This window comes from Channa argus, chromosome 1, assembly GCF_033026475.1.
Source record: "Channa argus isolate prfri chromosome 1, Channa argus male v1.0, whole genome shotgun sequence".
NCBI lineage: Eukaryota > Metazoa > Chordata > Actinopteri > Anabantiformes > Channidae > Channa > Channa argus.
The window spans coordinates 37,614,726-37,629,085 of NC_090197.1; the positions used below are offsets into that span (position 1 = coordinate 37,614,726).

Genomic DNA, 14,360 nt, shown 5'->3' on the forward strand with positions numbered 1-14,360 from the left:
TGGGGAGGCATCTCAAAAATGTTCTCTGCCTCTGGGGACATGTGGTTTTCCCCATCATTATATAACTGTAAACTCCTGGATGTCAGAGATTGGGGATAATAACTTTCAGATGTTGGCAGCCTGGGCCAACACTGGGACCTGCTGGATGGGAACAGTTATTTGGCAGAGGGGAGGAAGTCCGAGAGATTAGGACTAAGATGTGACAGGGAGAAAAGTGGATCTGGACTGATGCTGAATAAGTCACCTTAGTCTGTTTCAGTGCATTTTGCATTGTATTGGACCCTAATGAGGACGGTGTGGGAGGTAAAGACCCTTTGTGTGTGTGTTTGTGTGAGTAAGTGCGTTTGTGTGTGTGTGTGTGTGTGTGTGTTTGTGTGTGTGTGTTTGTGTGCAGGCAAAATAGAGAACGAAACAAAAATTAATATCAAAACCACAGGAAATCATGTCATCGTGTTAACATGCTAAAATCAAGCTAAAGTGCCCTGGCTTGATCCCCCACTTTTAGCATTCCATTTCAATTTTCAGATAAATTTGATATGACAGTTTTAGCACTCCCCATTGCAGTGCAGATGTGCCACTAATTCAGAAACAGACACACCTCCTTCAATAAATGAGTTCTTATAGAAGTGTCATCCTGTTAAACCATTTTTATTGGTTTGTCTCACACGGTGGGACAGGATCATTGTTCACAGCGGACATGCTTGCTGGTTCCCGGTGTGGTCAAGGTTTGGTCACTGAAACTCATACACCTCTAATGAAATGAAACATCTCCTCACATTTTTATGCTTTCCAGATGTATAGTAAAAAAGCACAATTTTGTTTTTCCTCCTTTTTTTTGTGCTTTAAAGTATCGATCGCGGTGCTGAACAAGCAGAGGAGTGTTTTTTATTGTAAATCAATACTGATCGATCGGCAGCCTGGGTGTTGAATATGGATCAATATCACACCAGGCTGTGGAAGAGATCTGATTTCAATTGGCAAGAGAAGCCCGCAGCAGGTTTCCATCAAGCGGTAATTCAAGACATGGGAACATAAGTCAGATGGATTGATATAGACTAGCCAGGACCTTTCTTGCCACTGAACCAGCACAAGGAAATTTCTGTCATATATCATTAATGCAGTTGGGGCAGGCAGTAAAAAAAAGGAGGTGCAGAATACCTCAGTGACCCTCAATGAAGAGCATTGGTCAAACATTGAATAAATACTTCATCATTAGCATGATTTGTATTTTTTTTTTTCATTGAGAAACTCCAGAATAAAGTGCAACCAACTTAAACACTAAAATAGACTACTCTCTATGCACACATGCACCGCAGTGCGGTCATGTTCTGTGGAACTTCTGGTACTCATTATGCAGAGGTCAGCTTGAGATTCATTCTGTAAGCTGTTATTAATTTACTGAACAAATGTCCTGGAGAAATCTGGTGAATGGTAAAATAGTTTTTTTCACTTATCATACAGTTGATCTTTATTAAACTTGCACATTTGTTTAATTTAAGCACCCTAACAAAATGCACGATGTAATTTAATGGCACACATGTCGCTGAAGTGCATTAGGCATGTGTGTATGTTAAAAAGCAGGCCACCTTGTTCATTCATCACTTGTTTGTGATTCCTGAACAGAGGGGCACTGTTCCAAATGACAGCATTGTAAAACAATAAAAACAGAGCTATAGTTAGAAATAACTTGTCACTTTTAATAAATGACACTGGTTCAGGGCTCTTTCTCTGGGGCTTCTCCTCCGATACATCCCAGGCACCCCTGGGGCCAACAGAGCAGCCAGCAGACCAGCTCGTTTCCCCGAGGTAACTGATGACCCTATCCCTGAATTCCCCCATCTTTGTCCTGTGACCTCACACCAGCGGGAGCAGGACCATGTCCGATGAAATCTTCAGACTGCTTCCCATCCTAATCTTGCCCGTGTCACACTACAAATTGCTACATTCAGAAAATGGAAATAGATTGAGGTGGAAATGGAGGGAGGGACTGACAGAGGTAGGGAAAAAGGGAAAGGTTGGGAGGGTGGGGGGAGTGGAGGAGTGTGCATCGACAACCAGTCCCCTAAGAAAAATACTTGAGGAAAGAACGACTCGGGAGATCCCGACAAGGAATCACATCTCAGTGAACATATTGATCTGATTTACAAAACCTCTACTCTAATGCGAAACAAATGGCGTGGGCGTGAACTGGTACTTAACCATAAAACCCCAGCATTACTCCGTCTCTGATGAAATACCACATATATCCCTCACCAGGGCCTAATGTGCTGTTTTACGGCCAGATACGACTGAGGTTGACCCAACAGTTTGTTTGACAATTAGGGGAAACCTAATAAGGATTGAATGGGAGTAAGAACACGCCAAGAGAAAGAAAGGAGACCCTTTTTCAAAAGAAAAAATGCCTTTAAAAAACACTAGTTTGACTGACCTAAATGTGATTCACAGAATCAGAAACTCTTTGACAAAGCTCTTGTGTCATTAATGCTGTAAGAAAACCAAACAACATCTTCAAAACAGCTACAAAGTTTAATTATAAAGGAGAGCTGCTAAATATTTGAGTCAGACTGGCATGTTTTATGAACTTCAGATTTAATTTTAATAATGTAAGAGTTTTACCATAGTGGCTTATAGCAGCAGTGTGTCAAAGAAATGTAAATAAATCTTGATAGTTTCCTAAAATAAATCACTTACATTGCTCTACAGCTGAATTTAAATCACATTTACGCAGCACTAAACCAAGTCAGTGAATGCAACGGAACATAGTAAACTTTAACAACATATAAAAACATACACCAAAAAAAAAAAACAACTTTGATAACCTCTTCTTATTTCTCTTTGGCATGTGTGTGTGTGTGTGTGTATACAAGGTCCAGTGTTGCTCTTGGCCCAGAATTCATCCCATCACCCCAGCTCTGGCCTTGTTTCTGTCAGCAGTGAACCACTGGAGTAAAAGAGTGGGGGGTAGAGGAGAGCAAGAGAAGGAGAGGAAGAGAAGGAAAGAGGGAAAGAGAAGGGGTGGTGAAGGGGGGAGGGGTTGTCTCCATGGACAGATGGACTGCTCTTTCTCAACACATGTGGAACCATGTTTCTTCTTTCACTGCCGTCAAGCTGGAGCCGAATCCGTCGCACTGTTGGCCCGCGCCACTCTTTCGTACTGCACACCTCTCTCTTTAGCAGAGCACACTTACACACGCAAGTGTGCAAACACACACATGCATGCAAGAGCGTGCATGCACAGAGACACACATGAAGCACAAGCACACATGCCACACAAACATCTCCGTCTTTCTCGGCACACATGTTAAAGTCATCACCCCTGCTCAGCGCTAGTAAAACACAACACCCCCGGCTTCTCTGCTGTTGTCAAGTCTTGCCATTAGCTGATGCCACTGGGGAATCCTACCCTAGTGAGGTGGGTCTCCCTCGGGAACGTCAGGCACCACGTTACGTTCAGCCGCCACTCATGTGAACCCAAACATGTGAGCATAATTTGGAAAATATCATTTATACTGTGCGTCTTTGTACGTGTCTTGACATTTACAAACTGCGATAAAACCGACATGAGGGAGGAGGGAATAGAAAACAGGGCGAGAATAATTTGAGGTAATGTTTTGCTTAGTGAACAGTATTACCCAATCCTGGATGTTGGAGCACTGGGAAGGAGGTTCTGGCTCTGGAGCTGCAGAGAGGGTCTGGGTTTCATTTTTCGGCAAGTGCAAGCCAAAGGAGAGCTGCCAAGTACAGCTTTCGCTCTCAACACTTCCTGCTCTTCCTACACTGGCTCAAGAGTTCAGGCTTCACTCAAACATCACGTTGACTTAGGCCAGTTTATTCTCCTATTTCTCAATGGGCGTCAAAAACTCACATCTGTCAGATGAATTACACCAAAGACGGGCATAAATAAAAAAGCCACAATGGCCACAAACAGCCCCACATATGCGCAGGTGTTTGTATGCATGTGTGTAAATACTGCAAGAGACTATTTCCTATACAGGTTAACAGCTTTAAGTGACTCACTGTAGCACCTTAAAAACATTGCAGTGCAGGTCCCACAGCTCAGCTATATAATGTGGAAAAAAACAGAAGGAACACCTGCAGCAATCAACTCTCAATCACAGCAGCACTGACACCATCCACTGCATCATTTTCATTATGGATGGTGGGAGCACAATGCTAGATTAACACTACCTACCAAGTGCCATCTTAATTGGCCCTCTGCAGATGCAGTGAAAACATGTCGTTTAGGTACTTCATAAACAGACTTCTCTTTGCAGGTTATCAAAACAGCCGCTCAATGAAAATACACCCTCTTTTCCAATTCTGATGTGCAATTAAAATGGTTTTAGAAATCCTCTTTGACAGTCCAGGGCTTAGCCAAAAATGTAAATGACATTAAAGGAGACAATGAATTTAATTTTGTTTAATGTCCCCTTTCGCTGATTCTCATTTACATCACATTTCCACATAAAGGGCTGACCTTATAAATACTGGCATTTGTTCAGCTTTTGGAGGTAATCACGGTTTTGCAAAAACCAGATGGGAGCACACAAATTTTCCGATTTGTTTCTTAGAAGGCCGAGGTAACCACATGCGAGACGTTCTAAGGCTGTGGTCTTTTGTTTCTCGTAAACAACTTGACAACAAGTCAAGTGCACTCTGGGAAATGACCTCGTAGGTGTTCCACAAATGAACGATAACGCAAAGTCATTTAGAAAATACAGGCTTACTAATGAGGGACATAACGGAAAGCTAAGCAAAATTTACATTAGGCCAAAATTTAATTGCATTAACACACAAACAGGTGCGGTGAGGCCTTTATAAATGAGCTAAATGAATAAAAGCTTCCCACAGCACAACCATGTGTGCTGACCAAAAAAGAGACAAGGGGAAAAATAAGGGGAAAAACAAGTCAATGTCATGAATTATTCAGTGGCTGGGCTGCACTCCAAAGGTCAGTGCTCTTTGACCTTTCTGACAGGAAGTGAAAAGGAGTGCCGTAGCCGCTGGAATAAATGGAGCTGACATGTTTAGATCTGGTCCAGAATCTGTTTCTGAATGGCAGCGTAAATTGACACAGGATGTTAAACTGTATGAACAGACATTAAATTCAAAATTCATATATGGGTAGAATACACACCGGTAACGCATTGTCTGTCTGTCTCAATGCTACTTGCATAAATTGCTCCAGCCTCTCAGAGTAAAATGTGACCTTTAAACTCTAACACACAGAACGGGTCATTTTCTCTCCTCTTTCAACGGCGTGCTGTCTTATTCCATGCGCGAGTCCGAACAATGTATCTAATCTTTCACACAAGAGAAGACAAAGTCAATATGCAAGAGAGGGGAGACAGATACTAGACCAGCATAGACATCGCAAATTGAGTTATGTTTGCCTATAGACCACATGCACTGTAAATGGGAAAACCATCTAATCAGATATTGGGCACCTCATCACTATAATTCTAAGGACTCAAATTACAGAGTGAATAAACCTACACCCCCACTTACTTTAAGGCACCATTAACTTATGAGTGTGACATCTGTAGCCCTGCTGGATTTATAAACAGGAGAAATGATTACACTAAACGGCAATGAGATGCGGTCATAGCAACAGTGCTACAACTAGTAACGAAAAAAATTACCCTTTTCTTTGATGAGTGGCAACTGACTTTAAAATTCTTATTTTTTTTTGTTTTATCTTTTAAAAAAGAAAAAAAAGGATGCTTCCACTGTTTAAAGGCAAAAGCAAAAATTAACTCACTTTATTGAAATTGGAGTCACAACACATATAAATTCACCCAAATGCAATAAAAATAGGGCTTTTCTTCATCCAAAAAAAGAGTATGAATAATGCAAGGGCATCAAATGTAAGTGCTGAAATATTTAAAGACCAAGCAGTGCTGAAACTTTGTGACAGCTGTTGGGCCTATATCTAACCAACATTTTTTTTAAGAGAATCCTTCCTCTTCAAAAATCTGACTGAAAATCTGTATCAAAAGTCTGAGAGAAAATAGGGTAAACAGATGTCTGGCTTGACCGCAGGAAAATAGGACACATTTGGAATGATAAGTTTCCCAAACTCCATTGGATATGCCAGATCCATGGGAACGCCAGTTAATGTCTTGCTAGATGCCAGCTAGCTGTGTGCGCTTTCCCCTCTTACCATCTGGGAAAATGTTACAGCGAATGAACGCCATCAATGATTCACTCCAAATCTGTTTCTTAAGGTTCGGCCATGCTACTGTTTCTCTAGGAAATGTGGCAGTGCTAGCTGGTTTTCATACTGTAATTGTAGACAGATGAGACATGCCTGATTCAACAATCAAACCTCTCCTCTAGGTTTATGTCACTCAACTATGTTCTACTCAATTGGAAATAATCAGTTTCTGCCAGCAGCGACCGCAGCACAGGTGCCTGTAATGATGTGCATGAGAAAATGACAGATGTAACAGAAATGGCTGTAAAACACGGAAGCTTGAACGGAAAGCTTAGCGGGAACACTCAAGTAATTGCAGTAAATAATCTTACATAGCAAGCCTACAGTGTGATCTGGTCATGTCCGTAACTCTTGCTAAACCCTGCAACCTTTCACAAGCGCCCCACTCTGCAAGACTCCTTCAGTCACTGGGAACCTGCGTGGGTCTGTTAGGGTGAGCTGACAGGCTCATAGTTACGACATGGAGACAATGGGAGGGTCTAATGAGGAACATATGCTTTTGTGTTTCAACAGAGCTGCTCATTGTGCAAGGAAAGGGATACTCTACTCCTATTCAGACTCGTCACAATGAAAATCCGAGCCCTCCCTGAGCCAGTTGAGCTTACAATATCCATCCGTTTCTTTTTTCCCTGTTCTTTTTTTTCCCACCCCTTTTCTTGACTTTAATTCTCAATGCATTCATTTCGCTTATTGTACTTATGTTACATGTTTTGTCCTGCAGATTGAAGAACAATGGTGTGCGAAACTCCAAACAGTGAAAGGCAGCAGAGTAGCACAAAGCAAAGATCAAAGCAGCGGAAATTAGCCAAAGTAGACGTCTCAAGTTATATATTAATGTTCACATTGTTTTCCTTCACCACCAGATGTACCTGACTATTAAATGAAGCAATCCATTTGGTGCAAGATACAGCAACAAAAAACTCTCTTAACAACAAAGCACTAAATACCTCACTACTTTTTGTGTAGTTGCTGTGACAGTCATAGTGAACATTCAACTAGAGCAATGGCAGTGACAACATGAAAGTGGCGCGCGAGGATGTTCATGCATGTCTGTCCGCATGTCTGTTTGTCTGTCTGTCTGTCTGTCTGTGTCCGTGACCTCAAGCAAATCTGCGTTTATCTATGTGTGTGTGTGTATGAGTTTGAGTTCAGACAGCAGTAGCTCTGGTAATCCATCCAGGCTCCCAGGGCAGCCAGCTCCTACTTCCTGATGCATGAGAAGCCGCTGGAGTGGAGTGGCAGCAACAACTGCTCAGCCCTATTTGATTACTAATAAGAGAGTTGTCCCCTCTGTCAGATACCAGGCATTCTCCGCTAAGCAAACAGTGATTCCGGCTAGTCAAACATTAGCATTGCTGTCTCTCCCTACTACGTGGTGAGAGTTGCATTGAGATTGACGCTCAAACGACACCCCCTACCTCACCCTTATATCCACGCACACACACACACACACACACACACACGAACACCCTCATACAACTACTTAAACATAGTCAAACTGAGCAGGACATATATGCCTGAAAGAAGATCAATTATTCTCCCTCTTTAGAAAGTGATGAAGGTGAAATAAATTATATGTGGCAGATGTAAGTTGCCTGAAGGTGCAGAACAAAACAGCAGACATAAAATGTTTATCCCTTTTAAAATGAAACTTTAGCAGCACCTAGGTCTTAGCTAACTCGAGAAAAGGAAACAGTCAATGAAAAACAACTATTGACAGTGTGAGCATTACTGTCGTAAACAAAGAGCGAGAGCCAGCCAAATAAATGTGAACCTGCCTAAGCTAATTAGATGCATTCTTGCCATGATCCTCTAGTGATTGAACCACCTGTGATTGAACAAACCCTATCCAGGTGGTGACCGCCCCTCAGTGCACAAGTACCTGGGAAAGACGCCCCTCAGCCACTCACACAGGATCACCCACAGTTCCCACAATGTGGGCTATAAGATGCAAGTCAGCCCAACAGGACCGTCTGGCACACCAGGAGGGAACTCATTTGTTCACTAGCTCAACCATTCAGTCACTCATCCATTTAGTCAGCCAGACACTCACTCGTTCACTTACTCATTCCCCTGTTCACAAACACAGTAGAAGCTGCACACAACCTACCTGTCAATGATCACAGGGTCTGATGGGGTCTCGTTCCTGTTTCCACAGCTTTTCTTGTCACAGCATCGGCTATAGGAGCACAGACAATGTGCGTCAGAACAAGGAATACTTTTCTAAATAAATAAAAAAGAAATAAATAGTGCACACAAAACAGCATACATGTATGAAGTGCCTTGGAGTGCTTTTGATATTGGGGAAAAATTGCCATGAGATTTCCTTCACTCAATCTATCCTTTCCATTGATGCTGATGGCTGATAAAAATGGTGAAAACAACATGTTGTGTTGTTTGGCTTAGTGTTGGAGGGGAGGGGAGTGGGGATTGGGCCAGGAGGCAGGGGAGTCACTTTTCACAGCTTCAGCTTTTGTTTACCTCTAATTGCCAAGCTGCTATTTCTGAGGGAGATGCAAGGTGCCACCCTCAACCAATATTTCTGCAGGGCATTTATCAATTATGGCCTCAAAAGCACTAATCTATCTTCCACCGTGTTTCAGCCATCTCCTCCCTAAGCCTATAGCTAGCTGCTTTTCACTTCTTTGATTGGGACTTAAATCAAATAGGCAAAAACAAATACATCATCGTAGCTTTCATTCGAAATGAAAACATATAAAAATATGTGAACAAGAGTGATTTATGCCATATGGTGCAGAAAGCAAAACAAAGATTTTGTGTAAAGCTACTGTCAGTCAACTACACACTATTTAAATATGTCTGATTTACATGACATTCTAACACCAATAATAAAGGTATGTTTTATAGCTGAGGCGCTGCAGGATATTAGAGCAAAAATACAACTTAAAACTACTGTATTACAATCATAGAAAATAAGATAAATTAGAAGATTAGCCTTATTATAAGTTTTTATTATGCATATCTGCTTATCTGATAATATGTAGCAGTTAAAAAAGCTCTTTATTCTGCAGCAAAACACACTTCCTCTTGACAAAACAAAATATTACCTCTAGAGCATGAGCATATTCAACATGTCCCAAATAAGTGATGGATGCATGTATAAATTGAGCATGAGTGATGAGTTTATGCATGGAAAAAGACAAATCATTCTCTGCTCACATGCTGTACTTGCTCTCAACCAGTAACTTGGAACAATGCACCGGTGCAACAAAGGAGAGGTTAACTGACAGTATCCGAATTCAGTGTTCACAAAGCTCACGCTGAGCTCAACAATAACAACAAAAGACGTTTTTCCTTTTAGTATCAATGACACCGGTGAATAGCAGCGCAATATAAGAGGTTGAGATTTATGTGGTTAAATGACGCTAAAAGGCTTGCTGATCATTGTTGACAGGTGGGATCAACCAAGAACTGAAGCTTTGCTAAAAAAAAAAAAAAAAAAAAAAAAAGATGCATAACATGCAGAGTCTATGCATAACTTAACAGAAAACACATTGTTTCTGGCAGCCATAAATGATGACATAGAATTCATGAAATATAAAAATAAGTAAACTAGAAATTAAAAAAGCATAACTTATGTACTGTGTCACTGACAGTTTATTATACAATCAGTTTCCTTTCACTGCTAACGACAGTTCATTTTCACTGTCACATTCATATCAAAGTTGAATCACATCATATCAGAGTTAAAAAACGATAGCAGCTTTGTGTATGTGTCTGTGTCTGTGTGTGTGTGAGTGAGTGTGTGTATGTATATGTGTGTGTGTTTGAGTGCTGAAGGACCACAGGACACTCTGAATTGCTGCATCACATCATGAGTGTCAAAACTTATTGAAGGGGAGGGAATTACTTTTTGCCTAGATCTGCAAAATGGACAGAACAAAAATAATGCTTACCTGCACATAATTTCATGTGTAAGAAGAACTCTGCACATTTCTGGATTCTTGTCTTGGCCCTCATAAACTATGGCCTTTGAGAGGAAATGAGATGGAAATAAAGTGAAAACACAGTAATCTCTCAAACACATGTTAATTTGCATGAATTCACAAATAACTGGACTAGCATATCTGCTGTTTTTGCACTTAATAAAATAAATCAGGGCATGAATACACATGATGTCAGGACAACACAATATATTAGATGAGTGCAAAGGCTGAGTAAGAAATATGGTTAAGATAATCACATCAGTCCCAAGCGTTATTTATATTCATTTATATATAAACATCAATTACATGCACTTAAATTAAAAATATATATAAAAATGACAATTACTGGTAATAATAGCAACTACAATATTTTTAGTGACAGTAATCACTAAAATATAATTATACAAATTAATGCAAACGATAATAATAAAATTGTACTTTTTATTAATCTAGATAATATCCTGTGGCTCAGGCAGACAGAGAAATAGGAAGAGACAGAGGGATTTTCATAAGGAGAGATCCAATAGAAGTGTCATCAATATGCTTATAATCTGGGGATATTTGGGGGAAAGTGTTAATGGGCAATCTGTTGTTTATTTTGAGCCGCTAACAATGATCTTTCTGTGGATAAAAAGCGGTGTCTGGCGGTACGGTTGAGTAATTTTTGAGCATTGGCTGAAACAGATGGCGTGGAGCTATCAGTTCTGCCGCTCTTCCCTCGATCCCTCCCTCCTTCTTCCATTTCTAAGGATAGACACTTTACTCCCTCGTACTGAACCGGCACCAAGTGAAAACGCAAGCAAATAACCACATTAGAGACACAATATTTAAAAATCTACATAAAGGAAATATACAATAAATAAACAGCAGGACGTTTCTTTGTTTTTTGTTGCAATAAATTTATAGTCTGTAATATATATGTATACATATATGTACACACACACATATTAATATATGTATGTGTATATATATATATATATATATATATATATTTTTTTTTTTTTTTTTTTTTTTTTTTTGGACGCTTCAGGCCAATGTGAGAGTGACTTTGAAAAGTGACATATCTGAACCAGGTCGCATTACTCTGCCGCTTTTAAAAGCTGTCCTACTAGACTGGTGCTTTTTTTTCCGGGAACCGGCGGATTATCTATATTGGTTTGATTTATGTCGCTATTTGCAGCTGTAGAAACAGAAATCCATAAATTGCTTGTTCTGCGTCATTGACTCGGATCATTCGCGCAGGAATGTTGTCTGTGACCAGTGGCCCTGGCTTCACGGCTCTATTCAGAAGGCTACACCTAAACACTCCATTTAATAACAAAAAGTGGAGCTGAAGAACAAAAATAAAGAAGTCAGATTTTATTTCCATATCTATAATCAAGTTTTCAAATCTTTGCCTTGGCTGAAAATGTGCATGTACACTTAATAACGTTTTGTGCGTTTGAGTCTGGGTTAAAAGTCACCAAAATGCCTATGAGACACATGAGCGAAAAGCACCTCAGCCCAGTATTATATATATTTATAAGTATAATATTTGATGCAAATTTTTAAAATACATTTAGAGCGTCACCTCTGACTCTTTGCAGGGAAAGCCAAATCAGATCAGAAGGAGCAGACGTAGTGTTTAAATTTTAATGCTGGACAAACTGAGCCTAACTCTGGCAGAGGGAAATTGACTTTAGTCTTGCAATATGATATGGCCAAATGTAAACAGTCAAAATAGACGGTCTCTTCTGGTTACACTGGTAATTCGATTTTATTTTGTGCCACAACTGGCTTTTTTTCTCGCTGATTTTTTCTTTCTTTCTATCTTTCTTCCTTTTATTTATTTTTATTTATTTTTTTGGTGGGGGGGGCGTATGTACATCTCAGGTGTGACAATTTTCCCGGCGTGTTAAGAGTTTTACACACGTGAACCAAGCCTGTGATCAGCACTGCACTGTGCGTAGTAGCAAATGTAACAGCAGCTTACCTGCTTCGTCATGGAATCGATTAACCGTATGTAAAGATCCTGTTCTGTTCTGACGCCTGGGGAGAGAAAAACAAGACCACGTGTGAATTGTGAGAAACCGTTGGCAATAAATAATAAAGAAAGAAATCTCTCTAAAATAAAGTTTGGTAAAATGTCATAAAAAATGTAGAGTTCAGTTTTATAAAATTATCAGACTACTAAATAAAACTATTATTGTTATTATTATTTTTTATTATTGTTGATGTGTTTTTTTTTGCATTCAGACAAACTGTTATTTGATATATTTGCACGTGTTTGCAAAATGTTAAAGACACTTTAACTTACCATTGCTGTACAATAACTGTAGTTTGTAATGTATCCCATTGTTAGTTTTTTCACTGGTTGGTTCCTGCAGAAGACAACAGTTTGTGAAAATCAACAACAAAACAACTGACAGTCATTACCACACGTGTCTGTGCTGAAAAATATTTAGAGTTTTTGTGCGAAGGACGAGAAACAGCATTAGCTGTTAAAAGGACTCTCTGTCATCAAGAAATTGAGCTTTTTTTTTAAAATCAATATTACACGTGACTGCCCCTTAGTAACCCATTGCCATTTCAGAGAACATAATTTCAATACATGTTGTGCTCATTATGTATTTCTAAAATACGCCGCTTACTTTTTCTTTCTCCACAAAGTCCACAAAAGCTGTCCTTTCGATCTCCACGGGCTGACCTTGTCTGTCATACAGCGCCAGGACGAAATGGAAAAAATTGGATTTTCTGAGGTTGGAAGGGGGCTGCTTTTCATAATGTGCCCGTGCCAAGCCGACACCGCTGCGGGGAGAAAACAAGAGACCATCTCGGTTAAGCACCGGACACCGGGGATACTAGATGATGGAGAAGCTGATGGAAACATTGGAGATGCAGAAGCACGCTTGAGTACTGGGGAGATTTCTTGATTTGTCACAATAATGGGTAATCTGATGTAATGAAAGAAGGGAAAGCCGAAGGGGGGGCATTTATTGGGAGACCGTAATTGATACAGAGTATTCAGGGGATTGAGGGGTCGATATGATGAGGAGGGAATGCGTGAGAAAAATCAGATGCTTTTGGCATGCGTACCTTTGGGCGGCTGTGTGTGCATCCACCACCCCAGCTGTGTGCATCCAGGAGCGGACCGAGTTCAGTCCACCCAGCGGTTCCTCCTTCATCGTCGTCCCACCCCGCGGTATAGTTTCCTGAATCCCAAACATTTAGAACAATTTGCGTGAAAAAGAGACTCCTGCGAAATCAGGGAAATAAACGTCCAAGCGTGTTATCCTTCAGGGTTTTTTTTTTTCACGGGATAAGTAGCGAGAGCCGATTCAGACTTGCGAGGGAAAACCCGGTCCACAGGTCTTGCCTCCCTCTTCAGTCCGTCCGATGTGAACAATTCTCAAAGTGCTGTACTTAGTTAGAGCGGTATCCACAGACTGGAAAAGTGAATTGTTCAATAGACAAGATTTTTTTGTGTTGCTATTGTTCCTCTTTGTTTTTTCTTTTTTTCTTTTTTTTGTGCTATTCACAGAAAAATCGATGGCAGTTGTTTGTGTTTGTGGGTGATGCTGCTCTCAAAGTGCCCACATCCCTGAAGCACCGCATCCAAAACCTTCAGGACTTCTTCTTGAATAAAAAACCCACTCCTGAAAAGGTGCTGCTGCTTCTCCACAAGACAAACACAGGCAAAGGCTGATCACCAGTGGAGGTGTTCCTAGTACACAGGAGAGGTGGATAAGGGGCCCTTTCGCGTCGTGCAGGATGGATGGGAACATGCAAAACTAAGCCCTCTTTCCCCGAGGACTGAAATCTTTCCCGGGAGCCAAAACTCTAAACCCACGGGAGAGGCGCTGTCAGAATATGACGCGGAGGAGGCGTGGTTTTGACCATATATGGCGCTCTGACGGTTCCTGTCAGGCAGTGGCGCTCCACTGTACTGGTACAGCCCTATAGTGCAGCAGCCTGAGAACACTCATTCGCTCCACTTTTCCTCTTGCTTAGGCCCTATATGTGGTGAGTTTGATTTTTTTGATGATATGGAAAATTCAACCGGGTGTAACCATCACATAAAACGAGGAAGCAAATAAAAAAAAAAAGCATTATAATAACTCGGAATTCAACATTCATTGCGTGGTAGTTTTAGTTGGCCTAATTGTTGCCATTTCAGTTATTACTTTTATTAAAGTAGATTAAAATGAATAGTATTT

General features: G+C 40.6%; 1 protein-coding gene across 8 annotated transcripts in view; it reads right to left on the bottom strand.

The window, feature by feature from the left end:
• The window catches only part of ebf3b (EBF transcription factor 3b), a 67,090-nt gene extending 53,190 nt beyond the window's left edge, over window positions 1-13,900 (bottom strand). For 2 of the 8 annotated variants that reach the window (XM_067518180.1, XM_067518169.1), the window contains exons 1-6: window positions 13,240-13,900; window positions 12,795-12,951; window positions 12,461-12,524; window positions 12,137-12,192; window positions 10,135-10,208; window positions 8,328-8,396 (exon numbers count right to left, since the gene is read on the bottom strand). In XM_067518180.1, the coding sequence (XP_067374281.1) occupies window positions 8,328-8,396; window positions 10,135-10,208; window positions 12,137-12,192; window positions 12,461-12,524; window positions 12,795-12,951; window positions 13,240-13,370 (551 nt within the window). In that variant the 5' untranslated portion in view covers window positions 13,371-13,900. The remainder of the gene's footprint in view (window positions 1-8,327; window positions 8,397-10,134; window positions 10,209-12,136; window positions 12,193-12,460; window positions 12,525-12,794; window positions 12,952-13,239) is intronic. The other 6 variants (XM_067518199.1, XM_067518190.1, XM_067518215.1 and 3 more) reach the window with 3 other exon arrangements.
• Between the last annotated feature and the right edge of the window lie 460 nt (window positions 13,901-14,360).